Here is a 27300-nt window from a genome sequence, read left to right on the forward strand (position 1 = left end):
TGTGGGGCCCCTCCAGCTGCTGTTAGGGCTGCTGATAATGGCTCACAGCTGCCCCTTCCTTGGAATTATCTTCAGCTGACAGGAGCCGTCTTGCCCTCAGACCTTGGCCAATGACTGGTGGACAAAGGTTACACAAGACCATTCCCTTTGCCTCCGGGTGGAGCGGGCTCTACTCTCCAGATATTTGGAGCTGGGGCAGCTGACCTTATGTTTACCATCCAGAAAGAAGCAGACATCTCTTTCCAAGGCAGCGAAGGTGTGTCTGAGTCTTGAATACCAGTGTATTCAAGTATAATCCAAGTATAATTCAAGTGTATTACTAGAGGATGGTGCTAGGATCACTGGCAGAGAGACTCATTGACCAAGGGCCGCTAGTCAGACCCACTGGGGTCCCTGGGGAGCAGAAGATGCCAGCTAGTGTCTGTTTGAGCCTATGCACCTCGCTCTCCTCCACCATCTTGGGGCCCATCCGCTCACACAGTGACATGATTTTCAGACCCGTTGAGGTTACTTCCCCTTGGCTCCCTGCCTTTCCTCTGATTAACAGTCAGATTTTTATTATTCATCCACTTCTTCCCGATTTGGAATCCTTGAGAATGAGTCACCTTTTCTTCTGAGTTTGGGAGAGCCAAGTTTTCAAGCCTTGTTAAGTGATTAGGGGGATGTAGCACTGAGAGTTAACACCTGCATTTAACCAATCTACCCCCCACCCCGATCTCTCTCTCCCATTCCTACATTCATGCAGTAAAGTGAGTAGGTCTTTCCTACTAGGGCTGATGGCTCTCTGCAGTACTGTGATAATACAACACAGGGCACATGCTGGTGAATGTGTGTGTGGTTCCCAGGATTTTTTGTTCTTTTTTAATGTTTATTTACTTATTTTGTGTGTGTGAGAGAGAGAGAGGGAGAGAGAGAATCCCAAGCAGGCTCCAGGCTGTCAGCCCAGAGCCTGACGCAGGGCTTGACCTCACTAACCAAACCGTGAGATCATGACCTGAGCTGAAATCAAGAGTCAGATGCTCAACCAACTGAGCCACCAGGCACCCTACCCAGGAACTTAACTAGGACATAAGCTCCATGGTAATAGGGACCTTTCCTGTCTCATTCACTGCCGAATCTCCAGTGCCCAGCGTGAGCTCAATAAATATTTGTTGCATAAATGGATAAAGAAACATTAATTGCATGCCTACTGTATTTCAGACGTTACGCTAATCCCTACCGACGGACAAATTGGTATGTCCTCTCTCACTGTGGAGCTCAAAATCTAGAAAGAGAAACAGATAGGCAAGCAAATGGGCTGGTCATGAGGGTTAAGATAGAGGTATATGTAAGTGCTGAGAGAACACGTAGTAGACAGTTAATTTGCTCTGGGGCGGTCAGAAAAAGTTATGGGGAGGAAGGAACTTTTGAGTTGAGCTTTGAAAGGTAAGTGGGAGTTTGGTAGCGATCACAGGACGAAAGGGCGTCAAGGCAGAGAGCTAGCAGCATGAGGCTAGAAGGATAGAAGGTGGTGACGCTTCCGTGGGGTGTTAATGAGTGGCCGTGGGAGGAGGGTGGATGAGGGTAAAGCTGGAGAGCAGGCTGAGCCGCGGGTTGGGGCCCCTCACCTGCTGCCCGCCCCCTCGGGCTGTGTGCTTTCAGGTCACGGCCAGTGCAGCTGTGGGGACTGTCTGTGTGACTCCGACTGCACCGGCTTCTACTGCAACTGCACCACGCGCACCGACACCTGCATGTCCAGCAACGGGCTGCTGTGCAGCGGCCGGGGCAAGTGTGAGTGCGGCAGCTGCGTGTGCATCCAGCCCGGCTCCTACGGGGACACCTGTGAGAAGTGCCCCACCTGCCCTGACGCCTGCACCTTTAAGAAGTGAGTGGGCAGAGAAGTGAGTTGGAGCCAGTCGGGTGCTAGAAGGAGGGAGGGGGCCCCCCAGGCTAGAATCCCCAACCCTCCAGGTTCTTATTCACCAAAGCTTCAGGAGGAGGCGTCCGCTGCAGCTAAGAGGCTAGCTTTCCTCTTCCCACGGAAAAGTTTGGGCAAAGGTGGAGGTAGAGCCAACCGTGCAGGGGCCAAAGTAGCACCCGCTGGACTCCAGTTGGAGAACCCCCTCTCCTGGGATGGCATCCTGAATCCCTGAGTTGGGAGGAAGGCTAAACCAGGGAACTTCTGGGGAACGTTCCCATGTTCCGATCCTGTGGGAGAGTTGGGCTGGAGTTATGAAGGATTCTGTGAAACAGGAGATGTTCGCTAGTACAAACTCCACTCATCTGGGGTCAGGGGAAGCTCCTGCCATTTCTCTTGCCACTTTAAGCAGGGCTGGGCTCATAGGCATGCGACCTGTGCATTTGTACAGAGCCCTGTGCTTAGAAGGGCCCCATGCTTGGTTTACCGCTCTGCCGGCACTGTCTTGTAATGCTTAGGGATTTTTGAACAAGGGACCTGACATCTTCTTTTGTGCTGGGTCCCCAGATTACATGACCGGTTCTGCCTTTAAGGCTCCTGGAAGTGGCACACGCCTCACCTCCTGTCACACTCTCGGATGGGACATGAAGAAGTTTAATGAGGGGACTGGGGCCTTCTGCCTGCCAGGCCCTGCCTCTGGGTGAGGAGGAACTCCCACCCCTGAACTCCAGACCCGACCCTCTGGGTCCCCCAGAATTGCCTTACAGGGGTTTTTGTTTCGGTGTTTGTTTTCCGAGGTGGGGCAGCTTTCTGGTGTGTGGAGGTCAGAGCTGGACTGACACACACGTAGGTTTGCTCCTCTCTCGTCTTTTTTGTTTATTTATTTTTGAGAGAGAGAGGGAGACAGAGTGCAACTGGGGGAGGGGCAGAGAGAGGGACACATAGAATCTCAAACAGACTCCAGACTCTGAGCTGTCAGCGCAGAGCCTGACGCGGGGCTCGAACTCGCGGGGCTCGAACTCGAAGACGGCGAGATCATGGCCTGAGCCGAAGTCGGATGCTTAACTGACTGAGCCACCCAGGCGTCCCTCTCCTCCCTTGTCTTCGTCTCTGTGTCGTCTCTCTTTTAGGGAGTGTGTGGAGTGTAAGAAATTTGACCGGGGAGACCTACGTAAAGAAAATACCTGCAGCCGTTACTGTCGTGATGAGATTGAGTCTGTGAAGGAGCTCAGTAAGTTCAGCATGTCTTAGAATCGCGCACATATGCGGCTGCTGAAGTTTTCAGTTGATCCCAGAACGTGTCTATGTCTCATCAGTAAAATGGAAGAGTAATCCCTGCCTCAAAGGCATGTTGTACAGACCTGCTGCACACGAGGCACTTAATAAAGGCCAGCTTCCCTGAGTCCTCTTGTGCCCTCTGCTAATTTGTTCCACAGTCCCTCCCCATTCTGCTGCTTCCTGGAACCCACAGACTCAGCAAGACCCTACAGACAACTTTTAAAGTATGTAGAAATCAACCCTAACTTGACCTCCCCAGGGAAAGGAAGACAATGCATCCCATTTTACGGATGAAGAAACCTAGGCTAGGTGACGTCAGTTTAGGAGGCTAGTAACCATTTACTGAGTTTACTTAACTGAGAGTGTTAAGCAATGCCCAGGCATACTGCTCTGCTGGTTTGGAGGGAAACCTTCACCCTTATGGATTTTAGCTAAAATCATAATGCTGTAGCCTTTTTTGGCTCTCTGGAGCCCTTCCTAGAATAAGACAGATAAAAATACAGTGGTGAACAAAACTCTTGCCTGCGGTCATTCTAGTTTGAATTTCACCTTGACCGAAAAGGGGATAATCTTTGTTGCTGTCAGCGCATCTGATGTGGTTATCTGGGTCAGCTAGGCATTGGTTGGTCTAGGGAGATGGCAATCTCTCCTGAGATAGCTGTCTCTCACGAAGGCAGGAAACATGTTTTCAGTGAGAGCCACAGTGAGACACAGCCAGTCAGTCGGCTTCTGGCTGGGGGTGTTACAGAAAAGGGTCAGCTCTCTGGATCCTTTGGCTAATATCAGAAGTGGGGCTGGTTGGGGGGGGGGTGAGGGGCATGATTTGGGGATTGAGTTTGAAGAGACGGCTTTTCCTCCTGAGGAGAATCGGTATGCTGTGATTATCTCAGGCAGGTGAGACTGCTGAGAGAGATGTGAGATGTTATTATTACCTGGACCAGAGGGGAATCTCAGGTTAGTTGAACATATTTCTGTTACCCCCTACCCCCGTGCCATGATAATCATAAAGATAAATGCTTGTTTGTATGGAATTGTGTAACTTATAAAAGTTAGGCAAGTATCTTTTCATACACATGATCTTGTCTTTTTCTCAGCCACCTAGTAGAGTAGAACTGTGGTACTGTTGTTATCTTCATTTTGCAGATGAGCAAACTGAATCTCAGGAAAGCTACATAACTTGCCCGAACAAGTTAAGCTTAGAACTGAATCTGGAAATCCTTACTCTTTCCACTGTACTCTTATACCACTGGTTTTCGGGAGGCTTATTGAGTTCAAGTCTGGTGTGCTCTGAGACTCCTGTTTTAGTTCTGTTCCATCACATACTTGTGTTGACCTTGGTGCATTTGCTTAACGTCATCGTGTGTCAGTTTTACCTGTCTGGTTGCATCACTATAGGACGTGGTGCAAATGATAGAGGGGCACCTATAGTTTCCCTGTCAGAATAACAGGCTTCAGAATTAGAAGGGGTGAAGCCTACAAAAAAGTGATGGGAGTCAGAGAAGAGAGGCTGGCTCTGAAGAGGAACACTGGATCAGACGCAGAAACGGAAGAAATGTAAGGGCTTTGCCAACAAACTATTGAGAACAGTTGAGCCAGGAGGGAAAGGAAAGAGAGGGAAGGGAACACCCTTCTGTATTAGGTACTGTTCACTTGACGTCATTTAGTTCTCTACCAGTGTTGTGAGGTGGGTTATCCTTTTCCTTTCATAGATGAAGAAAGAGCCAGTGAGGTCAAGTAACTTCCCCAATATTACGCAGCTGACAGGTGGTAGAGCCAGGCTTTGAATCACACTGTGTCATGTGTTCTGTCATGTCCCTTCCAAGGGAAGGAATACGAACCAAAAAGGGTCTAGGAGGGACAAAAGTCAGCAGCGAGGGTCATCTAGAGGCAATTGCCAGGCACAACAGCCATCTCAAATCTAGGCATCTTGCCTAATGTCAGGCATAGGGTTTCCTGTTGCATACTTTCTCAGAAGTCCCATGACTGGGGTTTGGGGATGGCCCTGTCTTCCAGGAATTGCCTTGTTTTTCACTCTCCCATATTTTCCCCTTCCTCAGAGGATACTGGCAAGGATGCAGTGAACTGCACGTACAAGAATGAAGATGACTGTGTTGTCAGATTCCAGTACTATGGAGACTCCAGTGGAAAGTCCATTCTCTGTGTGGTAGAGGAGCCAGGTGCGTGAACCACCAGGGCCCCTGACGCTGCACCTATAGGGAGAGGGAGAGCCACGTTAGGCAGCGATTTCCACCCATTACGCCTCTTACACAGAACAGCCAAGTTAAGACTACCTTACAAGTGGTAAGTTAGGGCCTGTCATCTGGGTGTGGGAGATATTTAAATACCGATCTTAGTGAGAAAGTGACTTGCTAATTGAGGAGACAGAAAAAGAAGGTGGGTAAGGAAAGGAAGAAGGTAGATATGGATCCCACCAAGGGACAAAATACATCCTGGCATTTTTTTGAGGGGACAGTATTAAGAAGTGAGGAATTTAAAGTCTGGGACTCTTCAGCGTCCGCTCTACTTAAGGTCAGGTGGTTGCCAAGGGCAACCTGTTCGCTGCTTCAGACGAAGGCCTGATGCTTTGAGGTGTTGACCTTACCAGGGTCACCATGAGACACAGTACTGGGTTTGAGGCACCAACCCAAGGTGTTCTGAGCACTGAAAAGATAGTGCTTGCTCTCACAGCCTTCTGGAAGCAGGAGGAGCTCATCCGTCATACACAGACCAACCACAGGTTTGTCGCCATCCAGCGTAGTAGATTAGCTCGCTTCCCCTTACCACCCCCGTCTCCTTCCTTTCTCTTACGCAACAGATGAAGCTATGAATCACTAGACAATATTTTCGAGTACTTATTGTATATCAGGCGGTAGACTAGGTGCTGGGAATATAACAATAGATAAAGCAGATGTGGCACTCACAGGCCAGGGGGAGAGGGACATGTAAATTGATAGTGATACTGCTGAGGGACAAGGGCTGTGCCAAGGCGGGGGGTAGACAGGAGCTTCTGTGAGTGAAGGAACAATGTCTGAAGGCAGAGACTAAGTCAGTTGGTTGTTCGTCAGTTGATTCCCACAGCTGTAGATATTTCTTCAGGTCCTCCTTCAGACCAGGGTCCAGCAAACACTTTCTGTTCAGGGCCAGGGGTTAAATATTTTAGGCTTTGGCGGCACCTGGGTGGCTCAGTTGGTTAGGTGTCTGACTCTTGATTTCAGCTCAGGTCATGATCTCACGGTTCATCGGTTTGAGCCCCACATTGTGCTCCGCACTGACAGTGTGGAGCCTGCTTGGGATTCTCTCTCTCTCTCTCTCTCTCTCTCTCTCTCTCTCTCTCTGCCCCTCACCCACTTGTGCTTTCTCTGTCTCAAAATAAATATTTTAGGCTTTGTGGGCCTTGTGGTCTCTGCCATGACTACTCTGCCATTGTAACAGGAAGGCAGCCATAGTCTATATATTTTTTTTTTAATTTTTTTTTCAACGTTTATTTATTTTGGGGACAGAGAGAGACAGAGCATGAACGGGGGAGGAGCAGAGAGAGAGGGAGACACAGAATCGGAAACAGGCTCCAGGCTCTGAGCCATCAGCCCAGAGCCCGACGCGGGGCTCGAACTCACGGACCGCGAGATCGTGACCTGGCTGAAGTCGGACGCTTAACCGACTGCGCCACCCAGGCGCCCCAGCCATAGTCTATATTTAATGCACAAGCCTAAGTATATTTAGAAAGACAGGTGGCAAGCCACATTTGGCTCCCAGACAATAGCTTGCTGGCCCCTGCTTTAGGAAAGTGGGTCTCAAACTTTTCTATGTTCCCCTTGTTAAAAAATCGAGAGTCCTAAGCCCCATGCTGCTTCCATGAGCCTCTATGTTCTTTTTATTAGATTTTTTTATTACATTTTTAAATGTTTATTCATTTTTTGAGAGAAAGATGGAGCACGAGTCGAGAGAAAGATGGGAGGGGCAGAGGGAGAGGGAGACACAGAATCCGAAGCAGGCTCTAGGCTCTGAGCCCAACGCAGGGCTCGAACCCATGAACTGTGAGATCATGAGCTGAGCCAAAGTCGGACACTTAACTGACTGAGCCACCCAGGTGTCCCCAGCCTCTGTGTTCTTGAACAGTGCTCCTGGCAGTTGTGAGACGCCCCAATATTTGAGTGCCTCTGCTTTGGACACATCACTTCCCCTAGTGAGCCTTCTCAGACCTCCTCCATCATCCTTTCTTCTGATTCGGTTGGGTGCTCCTGTTTGAGTCCCAGAGCAGCTGTGTTTCCCTTAGATGGGCCTTCATCCCACCATTAACTTGCTTCTTTAATCACCCATCTCCCTCAGTAGATCACGTGCTCCACGAACACACGAACCATCTGTCTTATCTATGGTTATATCTCCATACTTGGCTCAGTCATCTACAGAGAAGATACTTAGTAAACGGGTTTTTTTTTTTTTTCAACGTTTATTTATTTTTGGGACAGAGAGAGACAGAGCATGAACGGGGGAGGGGCAGAGAGAGAGGGAGACACAGAATCGGAAACAGGCTCCAGGCTCTGAGCCATCAGCCCAGAGCCTGACGCGGGGCTCGAACTCACGGACCGCGAGATCGTGACCTGGCTGAAGTCGGACTCTTAACCGACTGCGACACCCAGGCACCCCAGTAAACGGGTTTTGAATGAGTTACTAGGACTGATTATTCGAGTTGACGGGCAGGCTTGCATACATGTTGATACCTGCTCGGAGAACCTTGGCTGCTTGGAGAAGGAAGCGGGTGACAGTGGAAAGAAGCTCTACTACATCCGGGTCAGCCAGGGTGTTGCTGGCTGCATGGGTACCGGAGAGCATGGCGCCCCCTACCGTGATATTGTTCACCTGCCTTTCCCAGGGCTCTCACCCTTCAGAAGGGAGAAGGAAGGTAAAGGAAAGGGTATGACCTTAGTTTGATTTAGCGACTCAAGGGAAAGCTGACATGGGAAGGGGAGAGGGCAGAGTCTGGGTATGTATCTGTGGGGGAGCACATGTGGATTATTTGGCCATGACCCCTCACACTTTCCCGCCCACCTGTGTTAACGCGTTTCATGGGTTTTTCCACACCCGCCCTATTTGCACCTTTGTGCTTTCTCATTTCTGAAGGGCAGTACGTTCTTGCTTTGGGGTTTAACGTTACTTCATCTCTGCTATAACAATCCTTGCAGGTGCTTCTGCTGTAACACCAAAATCTTGTGGCTTGATATTCTTAGACTGGAATCCACTACCTGAAATTATGGGGCAGAAAGATGGTGATAACCTGAGCTTGTACAAATAACCCCCCAGGGTAGGGGGTGGAGTAGCTTTTCTGATGTAGATCCCATCCTCCACATGAGGAGATGGGACCCCAGACCCATATTCCCTATCTTGTTGCCCTGGAATTCTGAATTTGACCTCTCTTCTCACCTACCGCCCCCGACTATTTTCAGGGGTTCTGGCTTTGTGCAGAATGTGTCATCTGAGGTCCCAGAGCATAGGAGGGGATTATTCTCATTCTCTTCCCCAACTCACGCCTTTGCGGATGGTCTCCCTGAAGGGGAGGGCCACTGCAAGGCAGTAGAGACAGCACTGCCAAAGGGCTTGGCCTTGACTGGGTGGTGTTCAGCCTACTATGTGGAGTGGGCTCGGCTGAGCTGGGTCCTTATCACTCCCAGATAGAGTTGCCTCGTCGAATACAATATGTCCCATTCAACATTTAGTACCTACTTAGGCTAAAAAATTATTGTTTATCTGAAATTCAAGTTTAACTGGATTTCCCGTGCTTTTGCCAAACCTGCTAGCCCTGCCCAGTCTTTCCTGACCTTGGCTCGCCACCATGGGTCCTCATCACCGTGGCTGAGAGATCTCTCTAGAGACCAGCTGATCTCGTCATCTTCTTCCAGGAATCCTGCCATCTACTCCTTTCAGGACAAATGCTTAATAGACGTTTTTGCCTGAAGACCTCTTGACATTCTACCTGTCCCACCCATACTGACATGCAGAATTGAAGAGATTTCACTCTGAGGTTTGAGGGTCAGCCCTCTCTTCCCAAGAATTCATGATTGTTGTTCCCGGAAGAGCTGGTGCCCTTCACTCCTGGGAACTCAGACACTGGAACCTCACAGCCTCTCTCCAGATGCTCCTTTAATTATAGACAGGTTATAATTTGGTAGCTTGGGAAATAGCTAGCTTGGGTCTGCATCGGTGGTTGTTTTTGGGTCATGTGTGGTGAGCATAGGGTGTATGTTTAGAGAAGAAGGTGGGAGACAGTGTGGAAAGTGGGCATGACCACCTCTCCAGACCCATCAATACCCGTATATCCAAACACCTAATTACATAACACCTGAGAAGTTACTGGAGTGAGGTCACCAATCAGACACCTGTGGTTTATGGGAAGCAGAGCTCTGCAGAGCACAGTCCGCTTGGTCTTCAGAGGGGTGATGCACCTCTGTCTGTGTTGGTTGTTGACTAGGGTTGAACAGGAAGTCGGCTTTCAATAGGGTTAGGATTAAAGATGATGAAATATTTTGGGAAGGAACCCAAAATATTGTCTGGGTTGGCAGGCTTCCTGGTCTCTAAGTGTGCTAACAAGGACATTAGGTTCCCAGCCCTCAGAGATGTACATATCCAAACCAGAGAAACAAATACAAATGCCCAAGGAGCTAGGTAAATAAGTTAGTGAAAACAGTCAGGTGTAACAAGAACACGAGTAATAACAGTAGCTGATAGTTATTGAGCACTGAGTCTGTGCTCGGCAGAGTTCTGAGTTCTTTAAATATATTTAACTTATTTATTTTTACAGGTTTCTTTTTTTTTTAAATATTTATTTTGTGGGAGAGAGAGAGAGAGTGTGCACGAGTTGGGGAGAGGGGCAGAGAGAGAGGGAGAGAGAATCCCAAGCAGGCTTCATGATCAGCATGGAGCCCGATGCCCGGGTGGCTCAGCTGGTTAGGCATCCTACTTCAGCTCAGCTCACAATCTTGCAGTTCATGGGTTCAAGCCCCTATTGGGCTCTGTGCTGACAGCTCAGAGCCTGGATCCTGCTTCAGATTCTGTGTCTCCCTCTCTCTCTGCTCCTCCCCCACTCATGCGCTCTCTCTCTCTCTCTCTCTCTCTCTCTCTAAAAAATAATAATCATTAAAAAAAGAAATAAGTTGGGGTGCCTGGGTGGCGCAGTGGGTGTTCGACTTCAGCTCAGGTCATGATCTCACAGTTCGTGAGATCGAGCCCCGTGTTGGGCTCTGTGCTGACAGCTCAGAGTCCGGAGTCTGCTTTGGATTCTGTGTCTCCCTGTCTCTCTGCGCCCCCCCCCCCCCATACATGCTCTGTCTCTGTCTCTCTCAAAAATAAATAAACATTAAAAACAATTTTTAAAAGTATATATTTAACTATTCTTCATAAGTTTTGGAATTCAGTGCTATTACTTTCTCCATTTTAAACATGGAGAGATAGGAAACAGACACCCAGAAAGGTTAAATAGTTTATCAAAGGTCACATAGCAAAGTAAGTTGTCAGCCAGGATTCGAACGCTGGCGGTCTAGCTCCAGAGCCCACAGTAGCACAGCCTCCATGACAAGTTACATGTTGCCTCTGTTTAGTGGAGAAAAGAGGGTGGTGACAAGTCTGGCAAACTAGAAAATGTGTCCCATCTAAAGGGGACAGCAGCTACTCACATCTAACCAGGGCTGCCCTGTGGGTGCAGTGTTTCCAGACCTTTTTATTTATGTTAAAAAAAAAATTTTTTTTTACTTTTATTTATTTTTGAGAAACAGAGTGAGACAAAGCATGAGCAGGGGAGGGGCAGAGAGAGAAGGAGACACAGAATCTGAAGCAGGCTCCAGGCTCTGAGCAAGCAGTCAGCACAGAGCCTGATGCGGAGCTTGAACCCACGAACTGTGAGATCATGACCTGAGCTGAAGTCGGACGCTCAACCGACTGAGCCACCCAGGCGCCTCTATTTATTCATGTTTTTAAAGGGAAGAAGAAGAATCTGAAGTTTTAGGGGGATAATCTCCTGATTATTCAATGCTGCCAACAAAATAAAAATTTAATCAAGCTTTTGTTTTAAATCCAGTAGAGTTAACATAAAATCAACTTTTTAATAAACACTTGAGTAGGTTAGATTCTACCGGGGGTGACCTGCTTATGACCTCTAATTTAAACTACTCAGGACAGATTATTGCTGTCTTAAATATTGGTACTCCCCCCCCCCTTTAAAAATTTTGATTTATTTTGTAAGCCCTGTTTCCCTCAGAGAGATTTCTAGTAATTTCTTACTTGGTCAAGTTGCCTTTACAACGTCCCTGCTCTGTGCTCTCTCCTGACAGAGTGTCCCAAGGGTCCTGACATCCTGGTGGTCCTACTCTCAGTGATGGGGGCCATTTTGCTCATCGGCCTTGCTACTCTGCTCATCTGGAAGCTCCTCGTCACCATCCATGACCGGAAGGAGTTTGCTAAGTTTGAGGAAGAGCGAGCCAGAGCAAAATGGGACACAGTAAGAGTCGGGGCTGGGCATTTTCTTAAGTCATTGGTTTGAGAGCCTCAACTGGAAATAGTAGGTACTTAGGGGAGCCAGGTTCAGCCAGCACCATAATTTCCCAGTTAGTCTCTGTTGTGGAAATTGGGAGATGGTCCTGTTGTCTTTATTCCTGAAAGCCACCTGAGTCTCTCCCTGCCACACAGTGACCATAGGTCCCGTCGGTGAGAACTGACTGAGTACAGGTAGGGCCCAGCTCTGCTCTGGACACTGACACAATCAAAAGGAAACATATTCTCTAATTGAGGAAGACAGGACAAATGATGGGGGGGGGGGGGAACGTTATTATTGCCAGTTTGTAGATAAGAAAACTGAGCACAGAGAGGTTCAACGGCTTGCCCAATTGTGGGAGGGAATCAAGTTATGATAGAAATTACTCTTTGAGCCAGCCTCTTAAAACATATCCTCTCTGCAGTTTATTCTGATTGCATTCAATCAAGCATCTATCGAGAACTTTCTATATACTTAATTTTGCTCTGTTCTCCTTTGGCTCATCTTCCACATTCTGACTTTTTTTTCTGGACCTTCCAAAATGGCTGTTTGACTCCATGAATGTCTAGCGGGAGGCTGGAAGTTTGTTCTCATTTAATGGTCACCTCAGGCCTTGGTACTCAAGGGTCCCAAGACACTTGAGATGTTTCTGTTCGTACAGTGTAGAAATCTGGAATCTCAGCGGCACATGAGAATGTGTTGTATTTCTTGAAATGGGACTCCTAAAGACGGCCAGATCTTATGGGATTTATCACTTTTTGTTAGAAAATAATTTGGGCAACCCAGTGAGGGTCTTATTTTTTCCTGCTAACATGACAGTGGGTAGTGCTTGGAAGGATGAGATGAGAACAAATTAAAATGATTTTGAGTGAAAGCTATCCTCTCTGTTTCAGCTACCACCTGCTACATTTCTTGTCTCTGCCCGCATCCCTCAGCATAGTCACAATAAAAGAAAAAAAAATTGGAGAAGGGCAAAAGAGAGAATTCAGGAGAGAAGCAGGAAATAGATACTGGCTACAAGTGGTACTGAGGTGTTTGGGGATCACCAAAAAGTAATGGGTTGCATTCAACCCCTTCGAAACAGCAGCACAATGGCATTCCACTTTCTCTCTCCTCTTATTTCCTACCCACTCCCATCTCAGGAGCGAATATGGGGTTACAATGAGCATTAAGCGATTCATGGATGGTGTAGCCCGGAGAAAGGTGTCTTGGGTAAAGTCTTCAGGCGAAATGTAATCGTTGAGGGCAGGGAAGAATTGAGGAATTCACCGTAAGACACATTTCTGTTCTCTCCGCAGGCCAACAACCCACTGTATAAAGAGGCCACATCCACCTTCACCAACATCACCTACCGGGGCACTTAATGACAAGCAGTCATCCTCAGTTCGCTGTCAGGCTGTCCCAGAATTGTGGATACCTCTGCTGTCATGTTTACAGGGAACGAAATCTGTGGGGCAGGATAGGGGGCTGGGAGTGGGGTGGGTTACAAGAATGTCAGTATGTGGAGGTGTGGGTCTCTGTGCGTGTGTACGCGTGAGTGTGCTGCATGTGGGGGAGTGTGTAATTTAAAACTTGAGGTGTGTCCAGACACGTGGAGCTCCTCAGCCTTTGTCCGCAGAATGCCTCCTTCAGGGATCCTTCCTGCTTAACCTTAGGGTGACCCACGTAGCTGAGCAGGCACTGTTCATTACCTCAGTGAGAAGCCAGCTTTCCTTTTCCGGCCATTTCTCCCGAAGAGAAGGGCAGGGCTGAGCCTCTCATTCCAGAGGAAGGGGCCTTGACTCTGCCTTGAGTTTACGGTTCTTGGGTCCGACGCTCAGCAGCTCTGATAGCAAATGCTGGGCTCTGCAGCCTTGTTGTGTCATCTGGACTTTGATCTCCTTTGCCTTCCCTCAGGCTGAAGGAGAAATCAGAAGCAAGCGGAGCCATGGGAGTTGCCTATGTCTTTCGCTATCCCCTCAATCCAGTATGGTTCTCTCACAAGGGGAGCCCTTGCCAGCAATTCTGTTGGGAGTGAGGATGGGAAGGCCACTCAGGGGTCATGCATGGCCTGGATGAACGTGCCAGAGTCCCCCAGTTCATAATCATCACCCTTCAGATTTGTCTCCTTGGCACCCCACCCTAGAAGTTCGATCGGAGGATGCGTGTTACCCTTAGAGCAGCATCACCTCTTTACCTTCTACGTCCACACTCTCACTGCTGTAGACATTTGCTACATACTGGGAATTTCTTTCATGACCGGACGCTTTTCCTCCCAGGGAGAGTGCTGTGATGAGAGCCAGAGATCTGGCCCCGCCCTTCAGGCCCTCTGCCCCTTGTCCAAGGCACCCCCCCCCCCGCCCCTACACCCAATCTGGTGCTTCTGTGTGCTACATCCATCCATGGGGCTGATTGCACTTATCTACCTCTCGGCTGTCTTGTGAAGGAATCATTCCCATGGGTCTCTGAGTCTGCTGGGCATATGTGCCACATTTAGAAGGATGGGCCAGTGGATCAGCGTGTGTGGCCTATTCTCCTATGGGCTGGGCAACCTCATTTTAACTCAGTCTTTAATCTGAGAGGCCACAAGTGCAGTTTTATTTTATTTTTCTCATTGGGTCACCTGAAACCATGATGAGGCTTGCTTAATCTAAAGGAATACGTACAGAAACACATTTGCATTTATATTTATTTGAGGAGGAGGAGCATATTTAAAAAAAAACAACAACAACCCCACACAGACTTGGGATGGATACAGACCCTCCCACTTGGCATCACTCATAGGGAGTTGCTGTCCATTTGCTGGATCTGTAGGGGCTCTCTCATCCTGGGAGCCTGTGGGGATGGCCCCCCGGGCATGCTGGGCCATTTCTGAGCAGGAGGGGTACAAGTGGTTCTTTTCTCCTAGCAGTTGCTTCCTTGGTGTTCACATTGGTCTAAACATTAACAACCACCCTCACCCCCCATTCATCAAGAAAAAGGAAAGAGCTATAGACCGTGGTCTGACGATCAGAAAATGTAAGTCCTGGCCTCATTGTTGCAGCTGAGGAAGCTTTACCCTTAATTAAGGCAAGCCTCTCTTCCTTCCCTTCGGGGCTCAGTTTTCTAGTTTGAAAAATGATAGTTTGGACCAGCCAGTCTGGAAGGTGTCTTTCAATATCGAGAATCTGAGATGCTGGGACTTACTGTGGCATCAGACATTCAGTCAAGATTCCGTGAGATGTTGATACTACTTTTTTTGTTGTTAAGTTGGGAGATCTGAGAGACCGGCTTTTGCAAGAGCGGATGTCATTCCACGTCACCTTTCTCAATGAAAAAGCCTCATTCTGGCCTCTCTTAGAGCCCCTTCTCCGATGTTTGTTAGCAGTCACATTTCCTAATGTAGCACTCAAGCTCCACTTAGTTTATTATTCCTTAGCTCACTTTGCACACGTTTGCATCCACATATAAGGGAGAGGAATCCATTAAGAAGTAGCTGAAATGTGTATTCTGCATTCGTGTGGTAACACTGAGAATAAGCCTTGGAATTAGGAGTAGGGCAAGTGACTGAGCCTTGTCTCACCCATGGATTACTCTTTACTGAAAGGGATGGTAGTACAGTAGAGGGGTAAATGGGGGAGGGGAGGGTCGATAATGAATCCAAGAAGTTTAGAACCTAACTATACCCTTTGGCTACTGAGACAAGAGTCCATTAAAGCAGTAGTTGGACCTTTTCTTTAGATAAGATGGTTTATATGAAGACACTATATCAAAGGAGGAAGAACATATATTTAAAGGATGAAAAAATCAGTAGGACTCTTCTCTGAGCTTCTGGAAGGAGACTCCTAGGCTTTAAAAAGGCGCCGGGTGGTCCAGTTAGGTGTTTGACTTTGGCTGAGGTCATGAACTCGCATTTCGTGAGTTCCAGCCCCACATCAGCCTCTGTGCTGACAGCTCAGAGCCTGGAGCCTGCTTCGGATTCTGTGTCTCCCTCTCTCTCTGTTCCTCCTCTGTTCACGCTTTCTCAAAAATAAATGAAGATTAAAAAAAAAAAAAAAAAGACCAATACTCTTTGTATGCGGGGAGAACCTGTAGCTGTGTTCGCGAGACAGCAAATGGCAGTCAGTTTGGGCATCACGTAGGGTGAACATCTAAATAGTATTTTGGTATCAGCACAGCCCAAAGAAGTTATTTATTTGTGCTCAGCTCATCTGGAGAGAATTTATGTTCAGTCTCAGGGTGTGTGGATAGTAATGGGAAGCTTGGGATGCTCCTGACAAGTTGTCACATAACGAATCCCATCTTTCTCTCTCAGATATTCCTAGACCATCCATGATTTCAAGATCCTTCTCTTTGTTAGGTATTCCTGGTGGAAATGACTTAAGTGCCTTCCTGACTTCCTAACCACCCCCTCTGTTTGAATTGTGCAACAGTAAATTAAATGTGCTTTCCAAAAAGAATTGACCTAAGGCTGCCCAGTTCTTCCTGTGTTGTTATTTCTGTTTTCTTTGGGTGAAAAGAGTAAATGTCATCGCCTCAAAAATGATTATTTTAGAACAAGCCTGTTTCCAAATGTAACCAAATGATGACCACCACGGGGACTGAAGTTTACTCCAGAACCCAGAGCGTTTCTTTAGACTTTCATAATGTTTTCAAACTGAGTAGGTTATTGCTGTTCTAAGAGTTGGAGTTTTTTGTCTTTTAATTGGGGATTTTTTAGGAACTTGTGCAATCTCAATAGAACAGACTGTCAGTTTAGCCTAGGTTTTGTTTGCAGGAGGCATAAATCAGTACAATAAAGGCTTGATGGCAGATTATTGACAGGATCATTTAAATGCCCAGCTTTAGGGGGAAAAATGCCCAACTTTTATTTAAGGAATTGGGTCTCAAAATGTGGTTTGAGGACCAGCAGCCTCCATATCACCTGGGAAGTTGTTAGGAATAAAAATGCACAGGCCACGCCCCAGGGCTACTAACTCAGAAAATCTGAGATGGGGCCGGGCCCAGTGTTGTGTTTCAGCAAGCCCTCCCTGTGATTCTGCTGCTGACTCAAGTTTGAGAACCATTGACTTAAGAAGTCACTTACCTGTCCTTCTGGCTTACTAAGTTTGCAGTGAAGTCATCTCAGTTCCTAAAAGATTATGAATATAGCTTGGCGGGCATATTAAGAGAACCGAATATCTACCCACACAAAATGAAAATCCACTTTTGATCCATTTTCCAAATTAAGTGATCAGAGGCTTCTGGTTCCCTCACAGCCACAAATTCCCATGAAAAACTAAAAGAAGTACTAGATCAAAATCACAGGGAAAGAAACCCAACTAACAGGATACTTGGCAGGCATCCAAGAAAACTTTATTCACAGGAGATGGGATGAATATCGGAATTATTCGCATTATCACTTTATAGGGTAAGACTCTAGAATTTGCAACTTCACTTTCTGCTATTTAAAATGTATTGAGCATTGACAGTGTGGGGTTGAAGTACTTTACAGCACACTCATCACCTTTGCCTTTGGGTCTTACATTCCTTAAATAACGTGCATGTTTAAAAAACATTGCAGTGCATGACGTCATAAAAGGATTATGTGAACACACACTGAGACCTTTTATGTTGAAATGTTGTAGGTACACTGTGTTTTATTTACTTCATGGTAACTGATGACTACATATCTGGGTAAAATGGAGGACTTTATGTGAAAATGAAATGAAAAGCTATATATCAAATCATATCTGTAATCCCCTAGCTCTTGGCCTGTGTAGTCTGAACTCTATAGTAACAGCCATGTAATGACCACTGGGATCAATTACAAGCAAGTTGTCTTGGAATTACAGTGCATTCATTTTTCACACTGATGTAAGGAAACTAACATATGCTGTGCAAGAAAACCATTTAATGCTTGTTGAAAAATAATTTCTATTTGGTTTTGTAACATATTTCTTGAAATATCTATTTCTGGTATTTTGGAGTTTGACTAAAGCACACAGGCAGTTTTAAATGCTTGTGATTGGGGTTATCTATATTGTTCAATTTTAAGGGGCGCCTGGATGGCCCAGTCGGTTAAGTGTCCGACTCTTGGTTTTGGCTTAGGTCATGATCTCACGGTTTGTGAGTTTGAGCCCCACATTGGGCTCTGTGCTGATGGTGCAGAGCCTGCTTGGGATTCTCTCTCTCTCTCCCTCTCTCTCTGCCCCTCCCCCACTTGCTCTGTCTCTTTCACAAAAATAAACTTAAAAAATTTTTTTAAAAATCCACTTAATGAGACTATCCAAGAAGAGTTAGCATGTGAAAAGAAAATTATAGGTCAGTTAACGTGATTGTGTTCCTTGCGATTGCTGCCATAGTGCTGTCTCTCTAAACTTTTGCACAGAGAAGACATTTTCCGTCAGCTGTGTATTTTCTGACAATACACGGGAGAATGCTCACAGAATAGAAGCATTTAGAAAGCAACATTTAGGAGATGTAACAGCCTTCACGCAAAATCTCCACAGTAAGTTGTTCTTTATCAGTGTCCCTGAAAACAGCTTTGTAAGAAAAAAAAATCTCGCCATTCATTGTGGGTTTTTTTTTTTTTTTCTATTAGTTGGGTTTTCCTGTGACTCATACAATTGGCATGATTTCTTTGGAGAGATCAGAGTGCTGGGTGTGTAAATATCATTCGGTGGCCAATGAAGAGATCGGTTAGGAAAAATGTTAATGGATCTATGCTCCACTTTGCTTCTCCTGACCCTTCTAATCCCCCATTGTGACAGAGGTTGCTGATTGTGCCCCCATATGTGTTTTCCTCTTCTCACATAAAGTCAGAACTCCTCATTTCCAGTTGGACACATGGCTGCCTGGAATAGATACTATGTCTCCAAGCTTCTCGTGCAGCTAGGCTGCCCTGTCCACCTTGTAGACAGATGTGAATGGAAGGGGTGCATACCACTTCCATCGCGAGCCACTTAGGAAGGGAGCGTGCCTCTCCTCTCCCCTTCCTTCTTCAGGTAGGCCGACTCTAGAGATAGTAGCCAGAACTTAAGCAGACCTCACGGATCAGGATGGGACCTGAGGGACTGTGGTAGTTATCTATTGCTGCATAATAAGTTACCCCACGATTTAGCAGCTTAAAACCACAAACGCGATCTTGCAGTTTTTGCGGCATGTCAGCTGGCTTCTCCCTAAGTGCGGAAGCCAAGAGCGAGCCAGGAGGAAGCTGCAGTATCTCTTGTGACGTAGTTTTGTACGTGTCACGTCAGCATTTCCACCATACTCTATTCATCGTTAAGTAGCCCGCTACAACTAGTCCACATTCAAGAAGCGTGGAACAGATGCCACCTTTTTTTAAAACTTGTTTTAAATGTTTACGCTTTGAGAGAGAGAGAGACAGAGACAGAGTATGAGTGGGGAAGGGGCAGAAAGAGAGAGAGGGAGACACAGAATCGGAAGCAGGCTCCAGGCTCTGAGCTGTCAGCACAGAGCCCGACGCGGGGCTAGAACTCGTGAACCTAGATGCCACTTCTTGAAGGTATGAGCACCGTGGTAGATAAAATTGTTGCCCCTGCCCATCCCCCTCTCCCAAAGGCACCCATGTTCTAATCCCCAGAACCAGCGAATATGGTACCTGGCATGGAATAAAGAATTTTGCTGATGTAATTAAGGGCAGAAACAGGGAAATTTCATGGATTATGTGGATAGCCTTAACACAATCATAAGGGGGTCAGAGTGAGAATAGGAAATGTCAGGATGGAAACAGGTCAGTGTGAGGTTGCCACGAGTCAAGGGATGCAGAGGCCTCTAGAAGCGGGAAAAGGTAAGGAATAGATTTTCCTTTAGAGCCTCCAGAAATGCAGCCTTTGTAAGGCCAATTTTGGACTTCTGACCTCCAGAAATGTAATAAATTGTTGTTGAAGTTTGTGGTAAGTTGTTACAGTAACAAGAAACTAATACACCAAAGAACTTGTGGACATAGTTCAAAACTGCCACAGTCCACCCTCTGGTCACTACTTATTCATAGTTCCCTCACTTGCAACAAGTGCTCCCCCTTCCCAAGGACCCCCCGGTCTTATCTCATTATAGCATTCACTCGAAGTCCAGAGTCTTGTCCTCTAAATAGGTCCTGGGGCAGAGGAGTCTTCTTGGATATAGTTCCTTACATTTGGCCACTTGAGTATAGTGCCTCTTAATCTGAAGTCCTGTGAACTAAAGGAAAAAGCTATACGCTCTCTTCCTGCAACAACCAATTAAAATGGCAGGACAGATAGGGAGACATTCCAGTTTCAAGGGGCAGAAAACAGGTTTGCAGAAGCCCCCAGTCCATAGCAGTTCTGAAAGTCACTTGGGTATAGGCTGGCAGTTCCATATGAAAGGCCTGGGAATAATTCTCCATGGATTTTCATTCTATCTTCTAGGCTTTTGGTTTTACCCTTGAAGCCATCTTTATTCCATTAAAGGTAGCATATATTCACGTGGAAATAGTTTTCTCAGCCTGCTTCCTGCTTATAGAGCTTGAGGGTCCAAAGACCTCTTTCCTTTTCATGCTCTGACTCCTTCAGCCCAAGCTGGCAGTGTTTCTGACAATTACAATACTCTTTAAAAAAAATTATGAATCTCCTGCAAATCTTGATTGGGTTTCAGTCCCATAAAATAAAAGCCCTACCCATAAATATCTTTGAGTTAAATCTTTTGCTACCTCGGGCTTCTGCAGAAGGACAAAAGCCTTAAGCTTCTTAGAAGCCATATTATTTGAATGAGAGGATCCAAGAAGCATAACCTTAAAATCTTTTGAGAGTCTTTTGCCTGCGATATCTCCCTTAAGCCACCACTGGAATAAATGCCAGTGGAGCAGTAAAATAGAAGACTGTGTCCTTGCAACTATGGTTAGCAATATTCACCCTTGAGTGACCATCTCTGAACCTCTCGAATGTGAGAAATAAAATTCTATCTTGCTTAGGCCACTGTTATTTAGGGATTTTCTGTTAGGTGAAAGAATCTAATCCTAACTACTATACTCTTGGTGCTATTTGGTGAGCGTCTCTGAAACTGACTAATACAGTAACTAACTCATCAATAGACTCAATACTAACAAACTACAAGTGCTCAAGATTGTGCAGCGTCCACAATCTGGTGATCAGACAGACTGAAACCATTATAATCGTTACACGTTAGAAGTTGATGCCTTATGAATAGATGGCAAATGGGCTCAGCTCATTAACAGAGGTGGACTGTAAACAGTGTGTGTGGGTAGGTGGGGAAGTAGGGAATGGAGGGTGGGGTGTTTACAAAAATAAAGGACATGGTCTCAGCACTCATTACTTACAGACTGTTGAGGGACATAAAACACGTACATGTTAAAAGTACTAAAGAATGCCTACACAACAGGATTTGAGATATAAACGGGCACAAGTATCTCTGAAGTAATTAAATGTTTTAACATTTTTTGAGCACTGCATAAACATTTTTGAATTATCACAATTCTGAACGAATGAGAAAACTGAGGCTTAGAGAGCTTAGTTTGCCCCACTGCATACAGTAAATAATTAGGATAATTGACTCAATAATTGAATTTGCATAGATCCAGCTCTAAAGTCCACGCTGCTCACCACAATGTTAACAACGGAGAGCTCAGGTTGGCTCAATCACTGTGAATTTTACCTTTTTGAAAATTTACCTTTACACCTCAAATCATGAGCTTTAGGGGGAAAGTATTTGCAAAACGCTCTCCGCTTGACAGAACATTTACGACTGTAAATGTAGCAAAAACCTTAAAAATGATCAATTTCACTGTCTTGGATTCGTACAACGTTTTAGCGACATAATATTTGGGGCGAGCCGTGAAAAATCGCTTTGTGTCTTTTACCAGTAACATTTCATCTGCAGCATGCACACACACAAGAAATTGATCTTCGAAGAAACACAAAGCATCTCTTCCCAAAGTAAGCGTTAGTCCTCTGAAGGGCAGCCTGGAACCGATTTCAGCAAAGTGTCGGGACAAAGAGCTCTGCGCTGTTGTCCGGTACAGAGCGGTAGAAACCAAGAAGGATGGAATGCTTTCGAAGGCAGGGCGGGAAGTCTTCAAAGGATGGATACAGGATAAGCCTGAAAAGATGTCAGACTGGGGCGGGGCACTGCACCAGGGAAGGAAGAGAGCTGCAGGAAGGGTAGGGAGTGCGGGAAGGACGGCGAAATCCAGGTGCCGGGAGGACAGCGCGCGGGGAGGAGCTCGCGTCTGGGCCGCCGGGCGGGGCCAGGTGAGGTCACAGGCCCTTGTGAGGTGGGGTGGAGCCGCGGGGCCGCAGCGCTGTCCAGTCGGCGCGGAGGCGGCGGCGAGCTCAGCCGCTCCCCGCTGCCCCGGAGCCCCTGCGCGGTGGCGGAGGCGGTGGCGGTGGCGGTGGCGGTGCCCTGGGTCCCGCACTCTTCCAGCGCGGGCCGCTCAGTGGGCGGAGCGTCGGCCTCGGTCAGGTGACCTGGGGGCGGGGCTTCGTCGCGTGGGATCCCGGGAAGGCGGCGCAGCGAGAGCGCCGGGCCACGCGGGGTGGGGGGGGGGCGGGGGCTGAGCGGCCTGCAGCTAGGACCTTCGGATCCCATGGGGCTAGGGCCTCGGCCCTTGAGGCGGGAGGAGGGGGACACCCTTGGGAGCCCGAGGGGGTTCACGGTGGGAGCCCCCCCCCCCCCCCCCCGAGGGGACACAGGTGGAGAGGCAAGACTTGCCGAGGAGCGTGCCACCCGGTGCGAGGGACAAAGTGGAACAATTACGGAGATGGACGAAGGTTTCAGAAGGGACAGCGATGTGACTGGGCGGGCGGGGCACTAAAGGGGCAGACGCGGCTGGATCCGATGGTGCCTCGGAAATGGTGGTGGTTCTAGAAGGGTGGAGGTCATGGTGGCTGGGAAGCTTCCCTGCTTCTTGAGCAAACCCTCAAACCACTAGTAGAGCACTTGTTTTCATCTGGTGAGTAGTGTTCACAGGTCTACTCACTTTCTTCGCCAGAAGGCTAAACGAGCAGGGCCTGTTGGAATGTTCCACAGCACAGGTTCTTCCATGAAGTGGAAGTTCAGTCAGTATTGTTAAAGGTGGTAGTTGGGGGTGGTGCCGGTCGTGTGTGAACGTTAAGGGCAACGGGTGCAGTGAAGAGGTGTCTGCAGTTGCTGTTAATGGACGTTTGCGGTCATCGCTGCAAGGGAAGTGAGGGAGGAAGTGAGGGGGCGGCTTGGAAGGGAACCCAAATGGAAAGAGTAGAAAGTACTTTGCAGAAGGCTGTCGCCCTTGGGTGATGGGAGGGAAGCAGATGAGGAGGTGGTGGTAACTCAGCAAGTGAGAAAGTGCAGTTGTGAAAGCGCAATGCAAACATCAGAGCACTGAAAACAAAACAAAGTTAGATTCTCCATATTTCTGCCTAGCTGTGCCTCTGGGTTTACTAAGCAGCAGTGTAAATTTAGTGAAAGTATCCCTGGAGTTGGGAGTCAGGGACCTGAATTTTGCTACTATTTTGTGTACGTTGTGTGAGCAAATCACAATCTTTCTGTGTATCAGCTTCCTTATATATAATTAAGGTATTAGACCAGAAAGATTTCTTTTTTTAAAATGTTTGTTTATTTTTGAGAGAAAGAGAGTACAAGTGGGGCAGGGGCAGAGAGAGAGGAAGACACAGAATCTGCAGCAGCCCCCAGACTCTGAATTGTCAGCACAGAGCCCGATGTGGGGCTCGAACCCCCCCCCCCCCCCCCCCATAAGATCATGAACTGAGCTGAAGTCAGAAGCTTAACCCACTGAGCCACTCAGGCACCCCTGACCAGAAAGATTTCTGAAATCATCCTAGCTCTGTTGTGGATTCTATGATTTCATGTAACAATAAGCACTCCTCCCCAACTTCATTTACGGCCTTTAAAGTTTGTTTATTTAAATTTCAATATAGTTAACATAAAGTGTTAGTTTTAGGTGTACAATATTCAGCAATTGTATACATTACTTAGTGCCCATCATGATAAGTGTACTCTTAATCCCTTCAGCTATTTGACCCATTCTCCACCCACCTCCCCTCTTGTAACCATTAGTTTATTTTCTATAGTTAAGAGTGTTTCTTGGTTTGTCCCTTTTTTTCCCTTTGTTTCTTAACATATGAGTGAAATCTTGTGGTATTTGTCTTTTCTGACACATTTCACTTAGCATTATACTGTCTAGCTCCATCCGTGCTGTTGCAAATGGCAAGATTATTCATTCTTTTTTATGGCTGAGTAATATTCCTCTGTGTGTGTGTGTGTGTGTGTGTGTGTGTGTGTGTGTGTGTGTGTCTGTGTATACCACCTCTTTATCCATCCATCTATCAATGGATAGATGGGCTGCTAACACTTGAGCTGCTTCCAAAATTTGGCTATTGTAGATAATGCTGCAGTAAACATAGGGGTGCATATAGTTTTTAAAAAAAATTTAATGTTTATTTTTGAGAGAGAGAGACCGAGCGCAAGCAGGGGAGGGGCAGAGAGAAAGGGAGACACAGAATCTGAAGCAGGCTCCAGGGTCTGAGCTGTCAGTACAGAGACCAATCAATGTGGAGCTTGAACCCACAAACCATGAGACCGTGACCTGAACCAAATTGGTTGCTTAACTGACTGAGCCGCCCAGGTACCCCCATATATCTTTTTGAATTACTGTTTTTGTATTCTTTGGGTAAATATCCAATCGTCTGATACTGGATCATATGGTAATTCTATTTTTAACTTTTTAAGGAACCTCCATACTGTTTTCCGTAGTGGCTGCACCAACTTGCATTCCCACCAACAGTGCACAAGGATTCCTTTTTCTCTATATCCTCACTAACATTTGTTTCTTGTGTTTTTGAATTTAGCCATTCTGACAGGTGTGATGTGATATCTCATTGTGCTTTTGATCTGTATTTCCCTGATGATGAGTGATGTTGAGCATCTTTTCATGTGTCTGTTGGCCATCTGTATGTCTTCCTCCCCTAATTTTAATGTGTGTATTAAATTGTAAAATTTTGAAAATTCTATATTCTGCCAAGGAATGGAAAACCCTTTAATAATAATATGACAGCTTGATCTACATGGGGACTGAATCAGTCACGATACTTAAAAAAATACTTGTGATGTATCAGACGGTTTTGAATTTCCTTCTTTTTGGGAGTTTTTGATGAATCAGATAGCGACCACCAAGATGTAAGGGAAAATGAGGAAAGACTGCGTATCTGGGAATGTGGTGGGCAGAACATAGGTATGGCTGGTGGTGGTGGTTTTCTCTCTCACTCTCCTAGTACTACCGGGACTAGAGGGTGAGTAGATGACCCCTTCTTGATTCTCATAGGTGCTTCCAGACATTTCTTCGTTCCGTTTTCAAAATGCTCAGTTTTGCACCTCGCATTATCAGATTATACCACCCACTACCACTCCTTGTTGCTTTAGTTAAATTTCAGCTCCTGGCTTTCTGCGGCTCTAACTGTACTCCTGTCATGATTCTTGTGACTTTAGCATTCGTGTAGATGATCCTTCCAGTACTCTGATCTCTCAGTTCCTGTCTTCCTACGATTATTTCACCTTTCCTCAGTCACTTGTCCCTTTTTCGTATTCTCAGTATGAAAAATTAATTCTCAATTAATTTATTAATTATTGCTAATTTCTTACTGTGCCTTATTTGGAAATTAAACTTTATTGTAGGTATTTGTGTTTAGGTAAAAACAATATATACTGGGTTTGGTACTCTGTAGTTTGAGGCTTCCACTGGGGGTCTGTGAACAGGTCTCCACGCATAAGGTGGGGGAATACTGTGTGCCATTCTCCAACCATCACATTCCTGTCTTTCAGGCTCACTCTGACTCTGATAATCCTTGGACCCCACCAGGATCTTCAGTCTACCTTTTTTTTTTTTTTTTTTTTAGATGTCACTCACCGTCTCTCATACTTATTTCCCACGCACCTACTCCGTTTGTTACATGGTCAATAATTAAAACCATTCCCTTTCATTTCCCCCCGTTTCCTTATCACATTTTCAGTTCATTTTCCTTTCTTGGCTAAGTCATAATCTTAGATTAAATCTAGATCTCTGCATTGAACACAGCTAGAGAAAAAAACCACAACCATGCTTCCTGGTTTCACTTTAAGTTCACTGTCCTTTCCTCAAGGGACCCTTGAGGCTGCCCAGCAACTTTATCAGGTACCCCTGGGCTATTAATTCTTCCATTCTCCTCGATGACTGTTGTATAACAATACCTCTATCCTCAAACCTCTAGCATCTTCTCTCACATCCTTGTTCTCAGTTGATTATGCTGCTTCCTGTTTCACTAAGAAAACTAAAGCAATCGAGAGCAGCTGGCTGGCTCAGTCAGTAAAGCATATGAGTCTTGATGTCAGGGTTGTGGTTTCAAGCCCCACATTGGGTGTGGAGCCTACTTAAAAGCATATATATATACGAAATAATAAACGCTTATCTATATATCAAATAATAAAAGAGAACTCAGCAATCAGATGGTTTCCATCTTAAAATAAAAGTTTATATATATAATATAGATATTAAATAATAAAAGAAAACTCACAGCAATCAGATGATTTTCACAAGCCTCTACAACCACATCTGCTTACTTGGTCTTCATGTAATTAAGCCCAATTACTCTGTCATGTCTCCTATTCTTATAAGTATATTCTCAGCTAAGGACAGACCCTGCCCTTGTGCCCTAAATCTCATCTCCTTTATCCTACTTGAGAATATTGTTTCAGTAATTCTCCCCTCCAGTGTGATCAACTTTTGCTTCTCCACTAGATTATTCTTATCAGCGTATGAACATGCCTTTATTTTCCCCCATCTTCAACCCTCGTAACCCCTTTGCCCCTCACCTACTACCTCATTTCTTTTCCCCTTTAAAGCATACTCTTTGAAAGAGTCCTCTTCTGTTTGTCTCTGTTTTCTCTCCTCCGTTCTCTCTTGAACTCACTCCAAGGACATTATTTCCTTACCATACTACCCAAATGGCTCCTCTTAGGGTCGTTGGTGTCCTCCATGTTGGGAAACCTAATCAGCCATTCAGTACTCCTCTCACTTCACCTGTTGGCAGCATTTGTCACAGCTGATTACTCATTCTTCTTTTTTTTTGAAATTTACTTTGAGAGACAGAGAGAGCGAGCAGGGTAGGGGCAGAGAGAGAGGGAAAGAGGGAATCCCAAGCACTGACAGAATCTCTGCACTGACAGTGCAGAGCCTGATGAGGGGCTGGACCTCATGAACCTTGAGATCATGACCTGAGCTGAAATCAAGAGTCAGACCCTTAACCAACTGAGCCACCCAGGCAATTGCTCATTCTTCTTTTGGAGTACTTTTTTCCACTTGGCTTTTAGGAATCTAGCCCCACCTGGTTATCCTCTTTGTGACGACTAGAGTGATCCTTTCAGAAAGGACTTTACATCATGTCATCTCCCTTCTCAAAACGGTCTCATGGCTTCCCATCTCAGAGCACAAGCCAAAGTTTTTACAATGATTTAAGGGCCCTCTATTTCTGCCCCCCTTCCTTGACCCCTCTGATCCCCACTTCTTTCACTTTGCTTTTTCTGCTTCAGCTTTGTGGGCTTTCCCACTGTTCCTTGAACAATGAAGCTGCTTCTTCCTTCTGAGCCTATGTACTTGCTTTTCTCTGGCTGAAATGCTGTCCCCTAACACATTCATTGGCTT

At 46.4% G+C, this 27300-nt stretch overlaps 2 protein-coding genes across 2 annotated transcripts in view; both read left to right on the plus strand.

Annotated features, from left to right (window-relative positions):
* The first annotated feature begins 1074 nt into the window (after positions 1-1074).
* LOC147571304 (integrin beta-3-like) lies at positions 1075-16111 on the plus strand. The gene is made up of 5 exons (XM_086696443.1): positions 1075-1864; positions 3028-3128; positions 5233-5352; positions 11494-11660; positions 12992-16111. Exons 1-5 carry the CDS (start codon positions 1533-1535, stop codon positions 13055-13057), a joined length of 786 nt encoding a protein of 261 aa, XP_086552569.1. The 5' UTR covers positions 1075-1532; the 3' UTR covers positions 13058-16111.
* Positions 16112-22389: 6278 nt separating this feature from the next.
* The window catches only part of LOC147571305 (EF-hand calcium-binding domain-containing protein 13-like), a 151803-nt gene continuing 146892 nt past the window's right edge, over positions 22390-27300 (plus strand). The window contains 1 exon segment of the mRNA XM_086696436.1: positions 22390-22419. Within this exon segment, the coding sequence (XP_086552562.1) occupies positions 22390-22419 (30 nt within the window).

The sequence above is a fragment of the Puma concolor genome, unplaced genomic scaffold (assembly GCF_028749965.1).
Source record: "Puma concolor isolate L17-30 unplaced genomic scaffold, mPumCon1.1.hap2 unalloc_scaffold_30, whole genome shotgun sequence".
Lineage (NCBI taxonomy): Eukaryota > Metazoa > Chordata > Mammalia > Carnivora > Felidae > Puma > Puma concolor.

Bases quoted from the DNA above. Each gene is read 5' to 3' on its own strand.
- LOC147571304 (XM_086696443.1), top strand. From the start codon at position 1,533: ATGAGTGGCCGTGGGAGGAGGGTGGATGAGGGTAAAGCTGGAGAGCAG. The intron at 1,865-3,027 runs GTGAGTGGGCAG...TCTCTCTTTTAG, and splicing joins GACGCCTGCACCTTTAAGAA to GGAGTGTGTGGAGTGTAAGA. The intron at 5,353-11,493 runs GTGCGTGAACCA...CTCTCCTGACAG, and splicing joins CTGTGTGGTAGAGGAGCCAG to AGTGTCCCAAGGGTCCTGAC.